Source organism: Ptychodera flava, chromosome 9 (genome assembly GCF_041260155.1).
Source record: "Ptychodera flava strain L36383 chromosome 9, AS_Pfla_20210202, whole genome shotgun sequence".
Classification (NCBI taxonomy): Eukaryota; Metazoa; Hemichordata; class Enteropneusta; family Ptychoderidae; genus Ptychodera; species Ptychodera flava.
Window position 1 is genome coordinate 40,988,473 of NC_091936.1, and position 24,621 is coordinate 41,013,093.

At 35.0% G+C, this 24,621-nt stretch overlaps 1 protein-coding gene across 2 annotated transcripts; it reads right to left on the bottom strand.

Annotated features, from left to right (window-relative positions):
- Positions 1 to 4,054: 4,054 nt before the first annotated feature.
- Positions 4,055 to 24,002, bottom strand: LOC139141004 (uncharacterized). Of its 2 annotated transcripts, none has more exons than XM_070710552.1 (15): positions 23,467 to 24,002; positions 22,924 to 23,104; positions 19,961 to 20,109; positions 18,437 to 19,633; positions 17,483 to 17,710; positions 17,127 to 17,201; positions 15,656 to 15,997; positions 14,687 to 14,758; positions 11,797 to 12,147; positions 11,499 to 11,579; positions 11,079 to 11,203; positions 10,515 to 10,655; positions 8,088 to 9,483; positions 6,773 to 6,898; positions 4,055 to 6,055 (listed from the first exon to the last, which is right to left on the bottom strand). In XM_070710552.1, the coding sequence occupies exons 3-15, from the start codon at positions 20,082 to 20,084 to the stop codon at positions 5,274 to 5,276; spliced, it is 5,040 nt and encodes a 1,679-aa protein (XP_070566653.1). In that variant the 5' UTR covers positions 20,085 to 20,109; positions 22,924 to 23,104; positions 23,467 to 24,002; the 3' UTR covers positions 4,055 to 5,273. The 2 variants fall into 2 exon arrangements, with proteins under 2 accessions (XP_070566653.1, XP_070566654.1); XM_070710553.1 differs by having other exon boundaries at positions 19,961 to 20,112.
- Positions 24,003 to 24,621: the final 619 nt, after the last annotated feature.

The window sequence follows — 24,621 nt, forward strand, 5'->3', positions numbered from 1 at the left end:
CCGCCACTGACAAATCTTTGATTATACATATCAGAATGAATGGGACACAAAAGTATTAGCATCAATACACAAATAAGCATATCCACATTTCTCCAAGCCTCATACACACTGAGATCTCTTCTTGAACTACAGCAAATTTCTTGTGTACACAATATTTCAACAATCCGACACCATAGCATTGATGCAGTGCCACATGATCTTCTGGATGCACATACAGCATTATTGGAAAATCAACCCTTTTGTAAATTTTTCACCATATATTTTTGACAGTAATACATAATATTTTTATTTTCAACATTAAAAAACTATTCGCTGAAAAGCAACTTGAAGATGAGACGGTCATAAATTTATTTTCAAAAAAGTTTATCGTAGATGTAAGCACTGTAAAAAGTTATGTAGAACATTTAAAAAATTTAGAAAGGGTAAAATTGATGAGAATGAAACATCGAAAAAAGGAGCAGAAAAGAAGAGAGGATAAAAAATACGAGGACTATGACTGGTTAAAGTTGCTCTTGAATGGGAACCTTCAAAATTTAAACGTAAAAGAATTAGATAAATACCTTGATAAACATAAATTACCGAAACAAAAAAAAATTGAAAGCTGAAAAAGTTCAAATTATAAGGGCACATATACACGCACAACCTTCATTCAATTTAAGAAAACTGTCAGGGAAAGATATCGTAACAACTTATGTCACAGATGAGTCAGAGTCAGATAGCAGTGACTCTGAATTGGAAACCTCTGTCATTGGAGTCATTGAGAGTGATGATGATGGTGTTGGTTCTGAATATGATAGTGACACAGACACTGACACTGACAAAATTCCAGAGAACCTACGTGACCATGTTACTTTAAGAAGAGGCAGAGTAGCAAGTCGTTTTGTTAGCTGTAGCGGCCAACACACAGCATCGTACGCAGGGCTAGCGAGAGAGTTGCCGACATCGACGGTTATTTACGAGAAGTGACAAAAAGACTAGCATTTTTGGAAGCGATCGAGTAGCTGAGGTAGGCAGGGATACGACTTGGGCCCAAGAACGCTGAATTTCGGCAGTAATTTGGCTTTTTACGTCAAGTCCAAAAATGGATTTGAAGTCACCGACCCTACGTACGGGTCTTTGCAGGGCTGTGGTGAGCGGGGCGATTAGCTGTAGCGGAACACACAGCATCGTACGCAGGGCTAAGAGATAATATAAAGAACTACAATTGACGGAACCAATGCAGGTATAGCAGGATAGTCAAAGCTATTTCTTCAGTGTGAAATGAAGGTAGGGGAAACAGTACTCTCAACGTTACGAAGTTGTGGATTGTACACTGAATCCATCGCATTGCCACGTCGCACTTTCAAGACTGGATTTTATTTTGAAAAATACTGACATGACTTGTCAAATTTTACTCTTCGCTGAGCTTTATCGAAATTTAGATTGAGTGATCATAGTTTAAATATTGAATTGGGTAGGAAAAGTAAGCCAAAATTACCTTTGAAAGATCGACTTTGTCTCACATGTGATAGCAACGAAATGGATGACGGGTTTCATTTATTATTCTCATGAAAACAGTTTAGCATGCACTGAACGAGTTTTATTGTTACAGGAAAGTGAAATAGATTGCATCGCTTTTTCCAGTGTCGCACAAAAAGAAAAAAGGGTTATGGAGTATAACTTTCTAGATCTTGCTATATTCTTGAAGAACACTGATTTGTGCTGACCCTCCAGTAACCTTCCCACTGTTAAACAGTTCGCTTATTGTACAACTTGGATACTTTGTTGTCCTCTTGAAAGTGTTCAGTTTTGTACTTTGTCCAATTTTGGAATGTACCATACCACACTCTCTGCTAGTGTGAGTTGAGTATAATAAAGATTGATTGATTGATTGATAATAATACTGACCGTTTCAACTGCTGTAAAAGAGTATCCATGTAAAGAGTGAAACCATGACATTTTAATAATTCTGAAATTTTCAAAGACTTAATAGAGTGCAGGAAGTTTAGAGTTTTAAAAACAAGAACATCATATCCTGAGCAATAGGAATCCTTAGCTACTGAATATGCACGATTCTTTAAATCAGCAAAAAAGATGAAAATTAGTTTATCACATTCAAAATTAATACTTCAACTTATGCAGCGAGTTTTTTTCGGAGGAACAAATTTTGTCATTTTCCTTGTTTGAAAGAATTGTATAATGAGACTTGACCCATCCATGTTTGCCATATCTAAACACGATGTGTCTATACAGAGAAATCTTGTGATGTGATAGTTTAATATTGCTGTAGTTTTGTCTTTGCAGGTACCTTATACTTTGCTAAGTTCATTTAAATTCTATTTTCAAATCTTTAGTTGAAATAAATAAATAATAAATAACAAATCATTTGAAACAATATCCTTGCTGTAACTATTTTTCTCACATTTGATGTGTGTGTATGTATATATATATATATATATATATATATATAACCCTCTTCTTTCTCTCCACATGTTGTGCAACCCCCCCTGTAGCTTTCAATTTTTTGAGTGACCCCACCTCAGATTCCCTCCCCCGATGCCATAAATAATTTTGTAATTTTGTAATATTTTTTAGTGTCTCACATAAGGAGGAAACATATAAAAAATGTTGCGGCCATTAAAATTTTACAAGAACAAGTGTTGGATTATCCTTTGATACCATGTTTCTTTTCTAACAACTATGATTTGCATCAGTCAAGGTAATATCAGTAAAAAGAGCAACGATCAGATAGCCGAGAAATGAATGATGTACCCTCAAAAGGATATGCTGCCATTCTGTGTTAACAAATATGAGCGAATTAAAAAGGGATTGCATAGGTCACCACTGGTGTCAGGGTTCAAAGGGTCAATACCAGTGGTGTGCATGGATGTATGTAAATCATACCAGTCAAACCAAAAAATGATCAGAGCTGTCTTTCAAGGTAGAAGCTGTATGCAAATACAGAGCTCATTAGCAATTCAAGTTGACACCTCTGACAATGGTCTATTTTTAGCCAAACTGTAGGGATTGTCAGGGTCAGTGTTGCAAATTTCTCTCAAAGATATAGTGATCTTGTGTAAAGTGACGTGTTCATAATATTTGAAGTAAACTGGTGTTTACAAAAGATACAAATTTAGACCTGTAACAATATCCAGCTTGCTGTAACTATTTTTCACATTTGATATGTGTGTGGATGTATGTATATTTGTGGAGTGATGAATGTATCTTTGTATACGGTGTGTATGAAATGTATGGACATAATTAAAATTATATATATATATATATATATATATATATATATATATATAATATATATATATATATATATATATATTACCCTCTTCTTTCTCTCTACATTTTGAGCAACCCCTCTTGTAGCTTTCAATTTTTTTGAGCGACTCCCCTCAGATTCCTCCAAGCCCCCCTCCCATGCTATAAATAATGATGGTGCCCTTGTCCATCTTGAGTCTTTGGCAGATTGGCAAAAGATGTGGATTATTGAATAGTATGTCTGGTTTATGTGAGTCCTATGAAAAAGTTGTTCCCGGTAACTTTGCGTGGCAATGCTGTAATTGTTTGGTACCGGCTATGCCTTCCACAACAGGTGATGCTCAGTATAAAACTGCCCTGCCTCGCGAAATGTGCTGCTGTTAACCTGGCTACCCCAGTTCAAATGCCTTGACCTTTCACTCTTCTTATCATTATAGATCTTATCATTATTATTGTCAGAACACGAAATGTATATATTATTGGAGAATATCTAATTTCCGGCAAGGTGAAAAAAGGCTTTGCCTACCTACCTCCCCACCTGCTAATACCTTGTTGTGACGTATATTATAAACAGGAACCACTTTTTGTAGGGATAAAATATTTAAAGGTACAGGAGATCCAGATGATTGTATTGCCACTTGAACATTATGCACATGCAGTTTTGACCCCAGGGACTGGCAGAGGAATTTTTCTGATATTTATGACTTTTGACCTCAGTTTTTGACTCTGGCACGTCGACTTTAACACTCAAGGGCACTTTATGAAAGTGGCACTTTCAAAGAAGAAAGCCACACGGAGAGACAACTTCTTGTTGGTAACTACTTAATATATTGCTACATAATAAATCTAAATACATATGAGTACAAAATATCATTTTCAAACTTCAGCTTATGACATGTAATAATAAAAACATGTAAATAATATAAGTCCTGGAGCTTGAAAGGTATAGATAATGCACACAGGCTGATGGTATGTTTTGTTCAAAATCATTATTAATATCAATTTCAAAGTTAAGATGTAAAAGCCATACACCAGGTACATAAAACTTACTTGGTAAAATGTGTGAAAATAGAAACAATCAGTGTTAAAAGCTTGCAATTTTTTAAACTGAGCATTGTTCAACTCTCATATTATGAACAGATAATAAGGGAGCTAATGAGTGAACTGGTGTGGGCATAACTCACTCCCAAGTTACACAATTATCTTGTCTGCTGGGTGTCAATTTGATGAACACTGCCTGTACATCATTTGCACGACCTAAAATACATGCAATGATTATTAAGGTAATAAGTTCCATTCTTTGATTAAGATGCAGGTAATGATTTTACTCATCAATGCAATCACAAGGAATAGCTGGAATTTAACAAAACAAATGAAGTGTTGGTAAGTCATAGAGGCTGTTGAAATTGACAGCATACTGAGATTCCATAAAATATCTAAAGAACATAACAAATACTACCTAATATTAATATTCTGTATAAGAGCACAGATATGTTACATACTATTTCAACATGATGAGATTTTTTTTGCTCTTTCTGGTGGACAGTGGACAGTAATGGCTAAGGAATGGTCATTCTGCCATCGAGATTAGTGGACTTCATAAAATTTGCATCAGTTGATATGGAAAACAAAAAAGTTATCCTAAACGAAGCTAATATACCAGTTTTCCTTTATATTCAAACTCTGCAAGAATATACTCCTGTTTTCTAGATCCATACATGTACATATGTATTAAGTACAAAGTTCAAGCGCTGTAATATTATACAAGAACAAATTCATCGTTACACTTTTTACAAATTGGTTGAGATGTAAGATACATTAAGAAATTCCAAAGTACTCGACAGAAGACAAAAAAGTCTTGGAGAACATTTTTCAAACATAATTACTAATAATAATACATCATTATATCATTCAAAAGGGCACATGGTTTACTAATCAATGGAAGGTAGCACTGAACACCAGCAGTATTGTAAGTTTGCACAAAATCTCTCTTTCTCTCTCTTTCTAGTAGAACTGCTGCATGGTTACTGTACCCTAGCTGAGCTACTGTCTACTTCAAGAATCAAGTTCAGCATATTACTTGTACGCTGTGGGATACTACATTTTTCACTCAGCAATGCTTTTAAATCTGGGATCTTGCCACTTGCTTTATCTGCACCTCCTGTTTGTGTTCCCTCATTCTCCTTGAAACATTGTTGCTGGTGAAATTCTCTGCTTGAAGAAAGGGACTGAGCCTTCTGTCCAAAGTAAACTTTTGTATGATTTTTATAGGATACAGGGAGTGAGCCCGACTCTTTGAAATGGAGCTGTTGCTGACATGCATGGTTTATGTGAATTGGATTAGAATTAATATCAGAAATACTAGGAGTAGAGTGTTGTATGCTGTTGTCAGCATTATCAATCCTGTCCTCATGTGCAGTAAAATCTTTAGATTGACAAGACACAGATGCTGAAGAATTGCATTGTGGTTGATTATCATCTGGACAACCATCCTGATGTTCAGATTTTTTGTAACGGTAATTGTCATTTTTTGTTTTGTTCAAAGGTCCTGGCACTGTATTGATATCATGAGCCTTTTCAGAATCTACAATTTCCATTGGTACTATTGTTTCTTCCTCTTTTGGATAAATAGGGACATGATGCGATGTTGATGGTAGCAATTGCCCTTCATCAAGGGAATCGCTGCAGACTTTGTTTGTGCTATCCTCTGATTTATTTTTTATTGTTTGCAAATTGCCATTCACTGCATGTTCTGTTGTTGACTGGCTTTGAGTTTCCTTGAAGTCAATGCATGACTGGCCCTTCCCTGAAAGTAACAGTCAAACAATGTATCAAGATACTGGTACTATATATATATATATATATATATATATATATATATATATATATATATATAATATATATATATATATATATATATATATATATATATATATATATATATATATATATATATATATATTATATATATATATATATATATATATATATATATATATATATATATATATATATACAGTATATTTACACACACGCACACACACACACATACACAAATTACTCCAGTACAAAGTCGGTCTGTCTCTTTAGGAATTCAGGTTGCATGAAACTTAACAGATATAATTGGTTTAAAGTAACTTGTTTTTGGATCAGTTCAGTATAACTTTCCTTTAGTTTGTGTAATGCTACTATGGACACATTGTCTGAAATCAACTTTAATGATATATATATATATATATATATATATATATATATATATATATATATATATATATATATATATATATATATATTATATATATATATATATATATATATATATATATATATGCATGCGAGATGCGAGATCAAAGCATTTGCTAAAAAACCATGATATCATGATTTAACATTGTTAAAATTATTAATAATTATGTGATATAAAATTGATTATTTTATAATTGAATATGTAAATTTGAAAGCAATTCTTCATTTGTGTGTTGCACTAATCTAGGTATTGCTGGCAAAAGACTTGATTTTTAAATACCGTTTTTCCTTCGTTTCTCCTCCAATGCATCTGCTTGTAGTGTTAGCTTTTTTCCTTCTTTTTGATACTGAAGGGCTTGTTCAACTCTTGATAAATCAAAATAAACACTTCCAAGGTTGTAGTAAGCTGTAAACAAATGTAGCAGAACAGGATAAATAGACAGCAAAAGTTTTGATACTCTGCAGAGATTTGTAGACAGTTTTTATCGTAGAATTTGCTCTGTCTCGGTTATGGCTGCATTTTATAATAGTTGGTAAGTGGAGGAATCAGAATTAAAAATCTTCATATCTTGAGGCCCTTTTGACAAAAACTCCCCCCCCCAAACAAAACAAAACAAAACAAAAGATTTCAGATCTTACTCTGCACAGCTGGACAATGTAAAGGCCCTTTATCATGCTAAAACTTACACTAATGTATTCATTCAGGACATGTAATTTACATGAACTGCTGATGGTTGAATTTCAGTAAAGGTTAATATTCAGCTGTTACATACACTTCCTCAGGCAGAACCAGGTGGGATGGTGAACCCCTGGACATTGCATCTGGCTATCTCCAACCAATCAGTTTGGGTGTAAGGGTAAGGGATACATGTGGGTTTAGAATACAGAGCACCCAGTTCAAGGTTCATGGGTAACAGTACTATCTTGAACCCCATCAGGCTGTGATGTCAAAACCTACTACTACGTGTATCAACATATATGGGCATATTTGTACAGTGCCTTAAGAGCTTTGTATTTGTCAAACTGATGCACAATTAAATTATCAATGAATCATAGTTTATTTGAATTTGGCATTTGCCTTGTAATGAGTAAGGATTGAAATAACTGACTGAACAACACATGCAACATATTCAAAATGTGGCGTCAGTATCACTACCCACTGTACTTCCATTGCAGTGATACCAATGCCGCATTTTGAATATGTTGCATGTGTTGTTCAGTCAATTATTTCAATTCTATTCAATTTATTGTCTTCTCCCATATTTATTCATTTATTTGTTTTGAATTTTAGTTTGTTTATTTGTTTCTTGTCATTTATTACTTCTTTTTTTGTTTTCATGTAATTCTTATACAATTTATTGTTTTCTCCTATAATTATTGATTTGTTTATTTATTTTTTTATTTGTTTTTGACTTTTTGGTAGTTTGTTAGTTACGCCTTTATTACTTGTTTGTTAGTTTTTGTTTGCTTTGTTGTTTGTTTGATTTGTTTATTTGATTTTATGTTTAGTTTGTTTGTTTGTTTGTTTTTCCTGGCTTCCCTGTGTTGTAATTAGTAAAATATAGTATTGTCTGGTATTTCAATGTGATGCTTACCTCCTGCAAGCTTTCTCAGATTAAGGTCACTTAATTCAGGTGATTCTGAACTCAACAGTATCTTAGCAACATGAAAGGAAGTCTCATACAGTGATTCAGCTTCACGAGGTCTTCTCTTTATGGCTTTCAGGTAAAAGCCAGTCCTGTTAAACAAAGGCACGGGATCTAACAGTGTGGTTTTGTTTTCTTTCACAAATGATTCAGTGAAAGTTTGTCTTAAAACTTGAGTGTGGAGAACTATCTCTTCTTTCTCTGGTGGTAAGGGAATTTCTAGCTTACACATCTCAGACTTCTTTGGAAATTCTCTCTTTAGCAGCTCAACAGCATCGTTCACAGTCTCTATGTATTTTTGACTCTTTCTCAACAGGCTTTCTTTTACTAAGTTTTTAGTCAGTGTTTGAATACTGAATACAGGTTCCCTTGATGACATTAGCACAACAAGGTTGTGCTGGTGAAGAATTAACAACAACTCTGAAAATCTTCCATCAGGTTCACTCTGTGGTGTTTGTTTTTCCTTTTCAAGTGGTATGTGGTGATCATCTATCGACTTGGATCGTTTGCTTGGAATTTCCTTGGTAAGGAGAGATTTTGATATAGTTGAATGAAAGAATGCAGAAATGTCCAACAGTTTTAAGGCATCAGGACCATGACGTCTAGCTTTTATCTGTTGCCTTAGCATTGTCCAAGCACTTGGTTGTAGTTTCTTAACAAACACCATCTTCTCTTTGCCATTTCTGTGTCTCTCAAGACTCATCTTGGAGCTGCCCTCATCACCAGGGTGACTGTCTTCTTTACACATTTCTCGACGCACTATTGAGTCCCTTGCACAACTATTCAGGGTGTGACACATGTCTTTGTCTTTACCAATTTGCTCATTTGTAGTTTTGTGACAAATCTGGTGACTTTGAGATGACAGAATATTATCTTTATAGTTGGCAAAGGTAGATTTTGTGTGATGGATGTAGCTACCAGCTAGTTCAAGAGCTTGTGGAAAACCTTTAAGTGCTTTGACCACTTCACATAATGCCTGATGCTCTTTACTATCACTCTCTTCCATTTTTCGGATGGTCACATACACTTCTGATGGCTGTGTGCCTTGGCAACATAGAAGTAATTTCGTTGCAGCAGCTGTAGTCAACGGACTGGTCAAAATCTCCTCTGTTATTCCTGGAAGGACATTCTTGAAGCTCGTTTGTTTAGAAGTGATGATAATGTGACCTTTGCAAGGGAATGCTGGGAAGTAGTGTTTCATGAGTTCAAGATCATTTGCATCGTCCAGGACCAGTAACCAGCCAGGATTCAACTGTAACCATTGGAGGGCCTGTGACTTGATCTCTTTGGCTTGCAAGCAGTCTTTATCTCCATCTACATCAGCTCGGAGATTAAGTCTTTCAAACTACAAAAAGCAAAAGTAAACACTAAAAGTTGAACTGAAAGAGAAACATGAAATTTTAGCCACAGGGCTGTCTACGGTCGCGACTCAAGATGTTGAGATCATTTGCATCACCTAGGACCAGCAGCCAGTCAGGACTGAACTGTCACCAATGGAGGACCTGTGACTTGATCTCTTTGGCTCGCAACCAGTCTTGTCTCCATCTGCAAAAGTAAATACTAACTAGGTCACGGGATAATTCTTATTTAAGCATGGTGACTTTGGGCTGCCAGATTGGTGGGCGCAACATTGTGTTAAATTAAAGTTAACAAACTTAGCTTACATTCAAATTGGATTTAAATATTTGGCATGGTTTTTAGAGCTTTTACCTCACAGTAAGCAGAATCATGTTCATTTTTCAAAATTTAAGTAATCTCATGATGTCTTGACACAAACTGTGATACAACAATGTCCATTTACTGTGTTGTGTATTTTAAAAAACAGATACAAAAGAGTTGTTGAAAGAGTTGAGTAGACATTCAGACACTCAAATTTTTACAATTCTTTTCTGATTTACCACTAATCTTGTGAGGGCTCATTCTAAGGCTGTTGGAGTAAGAGTAAATTTCACAGTCTTATTGTTTTAAAAAATTTCCCCTTATAGCCAACACAGAGAATTTGCAGCCATTTTGAATTTCAAATATTTGGTAAATGTTGGATAATTTGGTTGCCTGGTGACCACTGATTTTTATTCTATATTTGGTGATACAGCGGTTGACAGTTTCCCTCCACAGAATTTTTGTGGAAGGGCTGTATACACTTTCTGAGCACCAGCAATCATTTAACTGGGCTTATGACAGCCTGATATATTCCCCTCCGACAGAACTATCCTAAGCAAAGAATCTATATGTACACCAAATCCATTTCACCAAATCATAATTTTTAGCATGATCTTAGACTTTTCATGGATAACTGGATTTTTTTTCATCAGACAACTTGAAATCTCGACACTGATATGTTCTAGTTTTCAGACAACAAACAAAACCAACCCTTACCATGCATCTGAATCCATGATCCAATCCTGCCATGGATATTGCATTAAACCAAAATATTCCTTTAGGATAATCTTCATGATATTTGTGGGCGTAGTTGACTGCAATCTGTGTCTTACCAATACCTGAATTGCCAGTGAGCACCTTAAAAGTTGCAAAGTCATAGTCTTAGATACTTTGAAAGTCTTTATCAAAACTAATATCATAAAAACAAATCAACTGAGGCACTGTAATATGTAGTCGGTTGAAGATCTTGGACAAATATCATTATTGTAAAAAACAACTTTCCCCATGGGGTTGTGGAATTTGCCGTAACCAGCATACCTTTATCATGTTCAGTGCTACACACTATTTTTAACAATTTCAACTATATAAGGTTGTAAATATTTTGTTTTACTCTTCAATCAGAAAGGAAATATGACTTAAAATAATTTCATACAATCAATGTAAAAAAATATCAATGTAAAACGCTCATAAGTTAAAACGTACAGCCATCTCATAAGCTTAATTTACTTCTGTCACTGCAGATGGCATTCTGGTAACATCAAGGCCATTTAGAATACGTACATGAACTAGATTATCCTTGGAAACTTCTTCTAAAATGTCTTGCTTACATCCTTTGTAGGATCTGTATATCTTGTCCAAGATGTTTTCACGACCAACAAAGACTTCGGCAGAAGGAGGGGCAAGACCTAAAACAGCAATCCAAATACTCATCAATGTAGAACTACATGATAATTAATCTGTCACAAATACTGGTATGAAGCTGCTCTGTGTCATTCTTGCACACTTACTTTCAAGGATATACCATAATTACATTAACTGGAATTTTTGTATTCAAATTTCACAGCAATCAATCTGACAGACCAGTTTGGTAATATATATTTTATGCATATATAATTATGTTAGAGCACCTGAAATATTTTTATAGGAAAAAGCAAATTCAAACACATGTTAATGCTTCATAGCATGAGAAATATAACTCACCACAAATATACCCTTTGTCTGTCTTTGCTGCAGTGGCTGAGGTTCCAGAAAATGCATCCTTTCTTTCTTCAGATGCAGCTCCTGTAACAGGGAAATCAAGCAATCATTAGGAGACTGTCAATTTATGAAGGATTTGATCTGCTGGTGTTTCCTTTTCAATGGAGGAAAGAAGTTAATTGGTACCAAGCACTAAGAACTTGAAAGAGAGACAGATATAGAGGTGTGTTTTCAATCTTTGGACAGAAAAACATACCAATGTTCATAGACGTACCATGTAAATGAGTGTGTCTGTACTTGCCTAAGTCATTGACAACATCTTCAAAGTCATTTTCAAAATATGAGATTTGAAGAGTGTCTGTGTTTTCCACCACTGGTTTGGCAATCTTCTTGATAATGTCATCAATTTTACCACTTTTGAGTTTCCTCAGCAGTTCTTCTGCTTCTTCCTGATTGGTGATCTCTAGGTCCAATAAGATGCAGCCATCCCTGACATCTGTGATGGCAACACCAAGTTCATCCACTGCTGCTGATGCCCCTTCTGTCTCTACTTGGTCATCACTGCTGGTGCTCTTTTGTGATTTAAGAAATGGAAAACGTTCTCGAAGGGATCTGATTTCTTCTTCATAAGGACCGTCAATGACCAGTCTCACTGAAACATGAAGGCAAAATGTGATGGTTACAATCTTGGTTTGATGTTGATTGTAATCTAACCTGAGAACTGCTAAGAAACTGTTGCTAAGTAAGCTATTATGTATACAAGAACTGCTAAGCAACAATTGTTAAGGAAGCTATTATGCATACCAGAAATCACAGATATTTTAAATTTAATTTGAAAGTGAATGTGTGTAGTGTATAGAAGGGTGTATATATTATATGTGGTTTAAGTGACAGATGCAGGATATCATAGAAATGCAAAGGAGTTATCCACAGAGTTTTAGAATCCATTATTACATATATACAAGCCTATAATTATGAATGTATGTCAAAATTTGAGACAACAGCATCAAAATTACTTCTGTTTATTAGTATAACATTAGCTTAAAAAAATACCGTCAAGGACACTATGTGCTCACATTCGGTTTGAATTGGTCCATTCGAGAAATATTTAAACCAGGAAAAACAAGAATGACAAAAGCAAATAAGGTCTCCAACTTTGGTACTGGAGGTCATCTTTAGGAACATGCATATCAACTTCTATAGCAATGGGAGAAGCAGATCCTAAATACATAAGCAAATGTCAACAACAAAAAACAGAGAAGGCTTGATAAAAAGAAAAGGTGGGAGTGGGCAAAAAATGCACAAGGGATCTGGTAAAAAAGTAATGCTGCATCATCGATCTTCTAGACCCTACCCCCTCCTGAATATTAAAATGTTCCATCCCTTGGTATTACATAACACCAAATGACAGGAAGTACATTTACAACCTTGGAGATTTTTAATTAATGCCATGAGTGTTATCATTCTAATGTAAACAGCACTTAAGTTAGTTACAGATAGTGAAATGCCTTCCACTGTGGGCGGTGATTACAACATCTGGAATTATCCTGGATCCAAATTTCTCATCAGTTCTTGTATGTCTTACATAGAAAAGTTGCAAAAATTGGTCCAAAATCACCTCAGCTTTGTTTTCTGGATCAAATTTTCCTACAAATTGGTATGACAAAATTATGTTCACAGCCTTCAAAATTGTCTCGCAACATATCCTGGGTTGGTGTAGGTCATTTAAGGTCACAAACTGAGAAAAGTACCTAAAATATACAAATTTTGGGGTTTCCCAATACTTTGAGCTGAAAATTTATCTAATAACATCTTTCGGGACTTTATACCACATTACAAAGCTATCAGACAAGTAATTTTGAGAACAAGTTTTCTTGACCAAAAATGACAAAATTGTCTTAAAAATACAATTTTTTATATTTCAGGACAATTTCCACATATCTAACTATTGTCATCTCTGTACGTCTGTGTTCCAAATATGAAAGCTGTCTGTCCAGTGGTTTTTAAAAGGAAATACTGTCTAAGATTTTTTGACCAAAAATGACAAAATTGCACAAAAATAGTAATTTTCCCAATTTTTTCAACAAATTAGAAGAGTAACACCCTCGCAAAGATCCAACTCAAATTTGAGAGCCATTGGGCTGGCGGTTTCAGAGAAGAAGAATTTTTACTGAAAATGAGAAAAATCACAAAATATTCAGCAAAAATACAAAATTAAGGATATCTTCACAATATTCATAAAACTGTATAAGGTTCACCTAAGGTACTTGCACACAAATTTTCAAAGCAATCAAAAATGCGGTTCTTGAGTTATTAATTCTTAACCATTTTCACATTTTGTAAGCTCATTTGCATAATTTTGGCAATGCAGACTTAATTTGAACAAAATCCCATCTATAGCTCAGGATGCATCCACACACCAAATACCAAGCTGAAACGTGCAGCGGTTTGTGTGTTTTTGATGTTGACGGACATACTGTACGTACATACATACATACATACATATACATACATACATACATACATACATACATACATACATACATACACACATACATACAGACGCCATTGACTTCAGCCTATACGATAAACTCACATTGGTAAAACCAAATGTGAGCTAAATATACCAGGACCAAAAAGTGCTTCAAAAGCTGTTCAAACTGTGCAACTTTCCATGATTCGAAGTAGGCATTTGGAGCTTTGCCAGCATTAGGTATTTTGTCTGAAGAGGGGCTTGAAATGTGGTTTGGAAGGAAAGCAAATAGTTAATTTTCAATTCCAATATCCCATACATTTGCAATCATATGAAATGAATATTGAATGTCAGAAAAAGTGGTCATTGTATGATGTGTTTTTCAATAAAGGACAACCAAAGACTGGTTGATGGAATATGCATATTCTTGTACGAGGTAAATTCCAGTGAATGAACTAGATACATACTTTCTGAAGGCAAATTCCCAAATTTATTGTATCAGTTACATTCAAGATATAAGTATCTTTACTACACTCATTTCTGTTGGAACTCAAACATACAAGCACAAACAATTGACATGGTGTTTGACTAATTATATGTAGTCTTTTCAGGTCTTCTGCAGAAGACAAACTATTAAAAGCCCTCACTAAAAAGCATCATGATATATAATGAAATACAAGATGGTTGAAACCATTCAAAACGGTGAAATATTCAGTACCTGTGTTTGGTCTCCTTGGATGTTCCCTCTGTTTTTCCAACAGATAATTACGGGATTCGATGTCTCTTTTCCCTGTTAATAAAGGAGAATTTAAAAAATATCACTGTAGCGTGCAATAAGTCAGCCTATGTACTTTAAAACTGAGACAGCTCTTATCCATGTCCATGCCAATAATTTGTTCCGTCATGATAACATTTAATGAAGTCGGTTATTACCCAATATCGCCTTTTTTCTTGTGTCATATCATATCACGTCATTTGTGCTGCATCAAACATGTGACATAGTTTACTGTCTGATGCAGCAAAACTGATGCTAATACAGGTGTGACACAAGAATTTGTGATATTGACTAATATTCTTAAATTAAAATACATTTTTCTTGATGAACAGCAGATTTAATTATCAAAATATCTTCTTATGCAATTTTTGTTATAGGTTCTGCCACATTGTCATGCCAGAATCCCCTCAGGGCCACTATATACATGCTTAATCCTACCACCAATACAACTGCAAATTGCAACAGCCTTGTGTTAAATCTGTCAGATATCAAGCCAGAGCAGTCCATTTACAACATACGAAAGACACTTGTAGTGAATTGTATGATTATCTTTCTGTCACTCAAATTTACTAATGATGATGATATACGTTTGTTTTTCTATTTCCACTCTTGCAATTACACCTGTATGTGAGGCACTCAGATTGGTGTTCACTGGGTATGTTGGCTTTTTGTACTTGACCAGTATGATTTTTTATTGGTCTATTTAAATACCTGAGTTTTAATCAGACCATTTAAAGTAGTTGTTAATGGCAAGTGTTCATGTTACACACATACAGGTATTGTATACAAATTACCAACATACCCTTGAGTGTGCAGAAATCACATCCATTTTATCAGATTTGATAATGAACTCATCAAAAGGCTGATGCTGATATTTGTAGGTTACTTTATAATTACCAAAACAGGTCCTACCTAGTTCTTCAAATACATCCACAAAGTCCTGTTCTATGGCTATGACATCCATTCTTGGCCGCTCTTCTACCTTATATGTTCTGAGGAAATCATCAGACAACAACAGCTGTCTGAGTTTAGTTGCTGTTTGGCCAACTTTGGCACTTTCAAACAGGGTCTTTGCATCGTCCACGCTTCTTGGGAAAGCATGCAGCAGTACACATCCGTATGTGGGATCTACTTTGTTACTTCTCAGGATGTCAAGAACACTGTTCCAAACTGCGGTCTTTTTCTCCTCACTGGAATCTAAAAACTGAAGTATTTTTTGTGCAAGTTTCTCATCTGTGTCCAGCATAATTCTCACTGTAACAAAGTGAAGCATCTTGATTAGGAAGTTATTATCACAAACCATTGGTGATTACGTTCTGAGAAACTGATATCAGTACAAATACATGTAAGCCATTGCTAATGAATCTAGGTAGGGCATTGTAAAGTTCAATATACAGTGTAGTACTGTGTCAAGTCGGCTTATTACAAGAAGAAATCAGACTGGTCTAGACATGGCTAATCTACAGACCATTTGGATGTTAGTGCTCGCGGTGACAGAACACTCTATCTGGTTTGATGGATCATAGTGGGTGTCAAGTGTTGGCCAAATAAAATTGTTGGTTAATAAATGCCGATTTGAAATAGATTTATTAAAAAGAATTCAGATATTTGAATGAAATTTTATGTTTTCTGAAATTTTTTGTCAGTAAAAAATCTACATAACAACAATAACAATTGATGGACCTCACTTGCAGAAATCAAACAATGCACTGTTGGAAAGTTGCTGGACTTTTTTCACCAGCAGTTACTGGCTGTGAGCCATCACGTTCACCCTACAATCTATGCAACAGCCTGCCAGAGTATTTTTGCTTCAATTTCGTAAGCACCACCCCACCATTAACATGACAATCTGCTGAAGTTTTCCCTTCAATTGACTTTGTTTTGATATGTGTATGCCCATACACTTGGGGCAAGTCCAGATAAAGAGCTGAATGCTGAAGATTTCACCACCATAATTTGAACCAAATCTGAAATTTTCTTTGGATTTTACAGATAAGTGTAAAATTAATAAACATACATAATCTCTGCCAAAACTATTTCTGACAAAACATTGAAAGTTAATTTCACCATAGTCTGAACAAATTGAAATAATAATATTTTCAAAGATAAGAACTGTTTAAATTACTGAACTAAAAATTTGAAAAGATGATAAACACAAACAAAATTACAAAACATTTGGATCAGCGGTCTTTTGGAAAATGGATGTAGCAGATGATAACAGATACAGCATGTTGTATGTCATCAAACCATTTCATTTCATGGTCTTTATCAGTGACACCATATAGGTGCAAGATGTTAATGAGTGGAAAATACCTGTTTGCTGTAGCAAACATTCTGCAGATCCATATAGAGTATTTTGGTAAAGTTCAAGAGTCATACAAACCTGAGTATTGAAGCCTGTGATGTGGTAGTAGTTTTAGTTCTGTATAGTCCTCTCGAGCCAGTTTTTTCCCATTGGCTGAAGGGTAATACAGAGGAATGGACATTAGCTGATTGAGTCAATTTTTGGGCAGTTAAATTAACATCAAAATTTAACACGGAAGAGCCCTATAACATGATCATCAAATATTGGCTTCCTCATCAAATGTTGAACATGAGGTAATGTTGGTAGGTTTGTGGTTTTGTAAACGTGTAAGCCACACTTGACCTAATAATGTGATAAAGGTAGAAAATGTTAAGACTAAAACTTAATAAAAATCTCAACAATGTCTAATGTATTCAAAGACAAAAAAGTTTTACCTAATGTCAGCTGACCATTTGGAGGGACCCTAAGTACACTGGTGTTGGGTGGTTGAGGAATCTCAGCTACAGTCTCTGCAGTGGAATCTTCACCATCTGTGGAACCATTAACACTCAGCATGTCATCACCAGCAACCTGGTCCTGTACAGCACTATGCAAATTTCCACCTTCAGCTTTGAATGAACCTGGCTGATCTTGATCATCAACAGTTAGTATAATCATTTCACCTGCGCATGTATGTAGAGTCAGATGTAGACAATTATTGCCAATGAAAAGATTAACATTGCATACAAAAACCTATACCACCGGTACCTGCTAAGGCAAGAGAAGAGTGTTGAACCTTTTATTTTCTGGATGAGACAAGAGGGGCAACTAAATTTTATGAAGAAAAAGTAAATTTCCAGGAATAATTTTATGACTCCTCCAATTTATAGTCTTATACTGTCCTATATGCCATGACCAACACTTGGATTTTCACAAAATTCTCAGTTTTCAACCCATTTCCCTAATAATCATGACATTGAGTGCTAATTAACTCACTGCAAGCAAACATGAGAGAGAAACAATTTGAAAGTGTTTTAAACAAAGTATTCCGGATGTTATGGAACAATATGAAACAGATCACTAATCCTGCGCCAAAGAAAGACTGCAACTGGTAAACATTAGCAGTTTATTCATAAATAGCCAAAGGGGAAGTGGTGGTTACTAAGGAACAATATGTTATTCTGGGATCTAATACTTTACTGTTGCTGTTGTCTTGAAATTCACACATAGTACAAGGTATCTGATTTTAAGCTGAGAACAGAATAAATAAATTGCAAAACTAATACATCCATTATGTGGTATAGGAAATAAATAGTTGAAAATAACAGTTGGTGAAGGTTTGTGTGTTACTCCATTGTGTAAACCAGTTCTTCACTGTCCTGCAATTTTCAAAACATTATGTAACGTACCATAGGGTGTTGGTGTTGTGGCATGCACATGATGGTCATCTGGCTGGAAAATTTCTTTCCCATTCTCTGAGTGAAGAGAGGGCGATGGTTGATCATCTTCTACAGAGTTTGGAATTTGAACTGATCCAGCAGATGCCTGGTTATGTTCTGAATCTTGAGACTGTAGTGGTTGTAAATCTTGTGAGCCTTGTAGATCTCGACTTTGCAACGCCTCCAGTAATTTTGCATGTCTCCTTTCATGCCTTTCTTCTGACTCATCGATTACAGTTGAAAATTTCGCAATTGCCTGACTGATCTGGTTTGTCATTTCTTGTTGTATCTGTCCTTTTCGCCACTCACGATTCTCTTGTCTAACTTGGTCTGTTTGTGCAAGGAGCTGTTGGTGTTTTGCATCCGTTTCATTAAGTTTATTTGAAATGTCCTGCTGTCCATCTTCCATCGCTGAGAAGTCTTTTTTCACTTGAGAGTAGAAGTCTTGATGTTCTTTCTTGATTTCTGCAAGCTCTGCTTCTATGTTTTCTTTTTCCCTGGTATGGTCTTTAAGTTGTCGCTCAACCTTTTCAAGCTCACTTTTCACTTTTTCCTCACTTTGTACAAGACTCTTCTGGGATTCTACTACCCTTTGCATCTCCTTGACAACATTTTGTCTTCTTTCATCATCCGTCTCAAAGAAAGTGGATAGCATGCTTTTGATATCTTGAAGCTGAGTTGCAAAATGCTTGGTACATTCAGATTTCATTGCATTGAAACCTTCTGTCATCTGCTCATGTTCTCTTGTCATGTTTTCTTCTGCCTTTTTTTGTCTTTCCGTGATGTCATCGGTGATAAATGTCTTAGTTTTCTCCAGCATATGACTACATTGTCTCTCATGATCTAAAGTATAAGATTTGACAATCTGTAACAATTCTTTTGCATGGGCATCAACTTTGTCTTCAACTTTGTCCACTCTTTTATCATGCTCTTCAAATTCTTTTTTTAGAGTTTGAACAGTGTCCTTTAATTCAGTGATTTCTTTGACCTGGTTGGTGCTCAGGTTTTGAACAATGCTCTTTAATTCTGTGATTTCTTTGGTCAAATAATTGATTTGAAGATTTTGATCTGCATGGAAACCCACAACTAGACGCAATTTGTCTGCCTCTTGCACTCCTGTTTCAGCAGAAAGCTGTTGTTGATCATCTCTAGTAGGTACTCCATATTCTGCAATATCCGTGAAGAAGGATATATATCAACTATGGATTTGACAAAGAATGACAGAAAATGTTCTTAATTTATGATATTTAAATGTCAGAAAAGGAACACCAATGATGGTTATAATTACATACACTGATTACCATGTGCAGTTCATTTTCAAATTGGTATTTTCACCTTCTTGGTAATTTTGAATTACAAGTTAGTTTGCATTGTTTGGAACTTTATCTTGTAGACTATAATTACTGTCCAGTAGAGCTTTGATTATCCATTCAATGATGAACCAGTGAAGGGATGTAAACAAATACAACATGCAAGCAGATAATCCGGTGTTACCTCTTTTAAGATGTTTCTCTGAAAGCTTTTCATGGTCAATGTTTTCTCCTACATTCTTGGTACCAATATCTACCGGTACTTCCGGTGTATTTGAAGAGCATTCATGGCGGGAACCTTCTGTCATTTTGTTATCACGGATCCTGCTTAATCTGCTTAAAGACACAAATTAAATGATATTATGTGACTTAGACAGTATTAACAAATGAATTACTTCAGTCAACGTAACTTACTTCAGTATATCTGTATAAAAATGTAGTAAATACAAATTATTAATACAGTATTCTGTTTAAATAATATGTTGACTCACTAGTATATGTAGAATTTCTGCAAGAGCTGAGTTGTTTTAAAGTCATATATGTGATCAATGATATCCGATACTTGTAGCATGTAATATGGCCCTTTAACCTTCAGCTGACCTATCACCCCTTTTCAGCCCCCACTGTACACAATAGTGTGACATATTTGACAGACAAACGAGCTGAAGTTGCTAAAATCAGTTAACCTTTTACTAAATATGATAAAGTGCTGTATGTACTAATGTGTTTATCATGTACTCCAATATTGACAATACATGTAGAATCTGAATTCCTTAGCCCTCAGCTGACCTATAATTGTTGTCCTACTTTATGCCTTAAAGGTATACAGTCACCTGTAATCTAAATATGCCCATATATGGTCAAAAGGATGTTCCTTGGCATTCAAAATACCCATGTGAGGGCGCTGTTTTTAAAAAGCGGCCACCCACTTAAAATCTGTGATTGGCTAGATTTTCTCTTTCCATGGTAACTGTGGCAAAATTGGAACAGGTGACAGTATACCTTTAATTGGCAATAGCTTGCAAATACATTGAAGGCGCTGAAATCAGTCTCACCATTTACCAAATATAATTCCCTCTATGATATATACGGAGACGAGAGTGAAAAGTGGATGCATACATAAATTTAGTCAACGTATGAGTTTTCTTCAGTGGTATAGAGCCTCTTTCTACAGATAAAGTGTATGTACACAACAGGTATGGATTTGACAGATACACGTTAAAGTAGTTGTATTTCACATACTCTGTCATTAATGAACAAACACAGAGTAACATTCAAACAATCCAAGGATATTGCAATATTTAAGTACTTGATCGATTTCTTTTCAGCTGTACACACTCTTGATGGTGGTGGGGAAGTGAAAGTTACAAACATATCTGAGAGGAATAAGTTTTCAATTTGCTGTGTTTATGACACATACACAATTTAATTGCAAATTTATTATCGTTGCTGATCATGAGAAGTTCCAATCTTGAACAGGGTACCTACTTTTTTGCTGTATTTCATTATAAATTGAAAGCTTTAGACAGTAATCTGGTCAACATGACACACACTATACCTAAGTTCAAAGGTAAAGAAGGGATTTGGACTTCATGCATTGCTATTATATTTATGTTCAAGATCATGGGCAATGACCTCTTTTGAGTTTCAAAAGACTTAAAAAAAGCCAAGTTTGCCAGCACATTTTTGAAAACTAAATCTTCGGGATTGATACTTTACTGTCTTATTGTAGACAGGCATGGACTAAAAAGGAGGGGATATTTAAATTTCAAATCTTGGCTTTATCTTTAGAATGACTCAGCAGGGAATTTCCCAACCATATACATTGATGATATCATGCATGGTTGCAGTATTTACTGAACGTTATGCACTGTAAACGACCAACTTTAAAATAATATTTTTAACCCTCACATTATTTTGTTGTTCTGACGTTGTGAATAAATAGTAGCTTCCAAAAAATAATCATACTGATAATTTTCTCTCCTTTATTGCAACTTCACATTCATCTAGTATGGAAATCAGTATTTCGAATTGGTTGGTCTTATTATCCCCACCTCTGTATTTGACCAATATTTAGTGCATGTATTTCAAATTTTACAATATCCAACAAATTATTTACAGTGAAACATAAATATGTCATGTTAATGTTCGTCAGAAAAACATTAACAAATGTCTGTAAATTTATCAACAATCTGCACAGTGAAAGTTGCATATCAACTTCCTCATAGAGACAAGACCACACCCAAGTTTTTCCTGTGTTTACCAAGAAAAGCTGATTGTAAAAATAATTGTAAGAGGTGTATGTCACTGTCATAAGAAACCATGTATCAATTGCTTTAAATTTATTTTAGCAAGCCGGAGCTTTTCCATTTCTATCATTCTTACATTGAATAGAAAGCTGAAGAGGTGTGTTTAGATATGTTTGTTGGATGTATTGCATAAATGTATGGTCACAGTTCTCAAAACAGAAAGTGGAATGCAATTTTCCTTTTGATCTGTTGCTGATTTTACACAAATTATTTCTTCATTCACATAAATTGCATATGAATCCAACTTTTGAAGGGGGCTCAAAATACAACATCAAATTAATTCAAAGGTACAACTTAAATAGATGTATACAAATTGCAAAGGAAACCTGTTCTTTGTACAGAATGTATGAATTAATCAATGTTTAGGTGTTAATTTTAACATATAGCTTTGGAGGCAGCTCGATATGTTAATAACATATTTATCAATCATAGTAGTACCAAGGAACTGTATAACCTCATTAACTAGTAGGTGAAACAAGGGACGGTTTTCAACACCTTTAAAACAGCTTACAAAAATCTTAATGTGAACATGAAATACAATAATTGAACGAAATGATGGCTCAATACTGAATTGAACGAAATGATGGCTTAATACAGTAGTAGTGCAGTTTTGAGGAAATTTGTATTGGATCGCTTTCATTTTTTTGATCTGAGGCATTAAAACTTGATTGTGCTTAAGTTCTAGACTCTGGAAAACCTGATGGTCGTGACGGCCATTGTGAAAATTGAATTACAACCTAAAGATTTTCAACTTTCAAAGAATTGAATAACAAGTTTAATGTCATTAACATAACACGGTTCATGTAGATGAGGATATGATATTACAGTACTTCCTTACCTGGTTGAAATGAAATGAAATCCTCAGTGTTCGTCGCTCAATGTGTGGCAACAGTACAAACGCACACTCAATGACTTTGCTGGTCACAGTCTTGAAAGAGCTTGTAGGGAGGGAGGATATTAAAATCAACAGCCGGGTATTTCCAACAGCCGGGTATTTCCAAGCAACAAATACCAGTGATCTAATGCACAAAAAGTGTTTACAAACAGTAACTTCATTATGTATATAAACACAAAGTGTTGTCAAGAAGTAAGTTTCTCACTTGGCTTCACAATCCAGGTGTATTTTTCAAAACAAATAACAAAATCAGACTCCCAGCACGATCAAACCAAGAGTAGTGAGCTGTATGGATTGCATGCAGATGTGGTAGCTGCAGCTTTAGAGGCATATCTTCACAGAAGCCCATTTATAGAAAGACAAATCAAGATCCTAATGGCAGTAAAGTTTGTTCGTGTCCCTTATTATCAGCCTTAAATGTTAATAAGCAAGGAATGACAAAGATCTACACTCTAATAAGAAATGATAACAAATACGACAACAAACCTTAGCTGTCCAGTTTGTGGCAAACAGATGTACTCTGACCGAGACACTTATTAAGTCACCTGAAGACAGGATGGTTTTTGCATAAGGGGAATCCCCTTTTAAATGACACATTACAGAGGATTTGATTGGTTGAAAAAAACGGAAATTCTTATGACCTATTGCACTGTATTTCTTTTTTTTTAACATAACTAAATTATGGGTTTACATGTGTACAAGTGATGAAAAAGTCTTTCAGTCGCCACAAGCAGGAAATAAAAGCCAATTTTAAGTGAATAGTGGATGTGCTTCTGGTTTATGTTAACGCATTTTTGTAGAACAAGATTCGTTCATGCAAATTTCTACAGGGCGTGTAGTAGGGCTTTCCCCTATCACTGACCAATCACAGCTGATTAACAAACTGAAAGAGACTGTTCTCTGGTTTGATATACAACTTCTCAGAAAGATAAACAGTGGATTACTTCTTTCTCTGGAGTCCAGAATAGGTATTTTTATGTTAAACTGAATCAACCATTAATTCTGTCAATATTTCCATAAAAGCTTCAACAAATTCATTTTGTTGTGAGTTTATGACAATAATAAATTATAGATTCAATTCATAGAGCTGTATTCCTGCAAAGAAGGGAAAATCTTATAATCAGAGAAAAACATAACTGTCTGGATAAGTTAGGATACAGCTTAACACCAAGAGTTTATGGAAATCAACGTAAGACTTTCATGGCCCCATCTCACATGCCTGTGATGATGAAAAAAGAATATGATGTCATCAACAAAAGAGTTTTCTGGAATTTAACTGGTTCATTGCATCTCGAAAATCAAATTTTAATGTGGAAATTACTGGAATAGGTGTGTCTCGACTTTTTTCACAAAAAATAAGAAAGAATTAAGCAATTCCACTCAGTTCTATATAATCACCAAAGCTTTCCTCGTACTAAAGCTGGTCACATTTGGTGCGATAGTTTTTGAGTTATAAGCTCCACAAATTTGGTCTATAGATTGATGGATGGATGACTGGACAAACAAACAGACAAACGGACACATATACACAATCTGGCAGAGTGATGACATTGGCCCCCTCAGGCTGCCTCTAGCACATGCCACATGGGGCCAAAATTGTAAAGAAAGAAAATTGCAAAATGTCATCACTTTTGGCATATT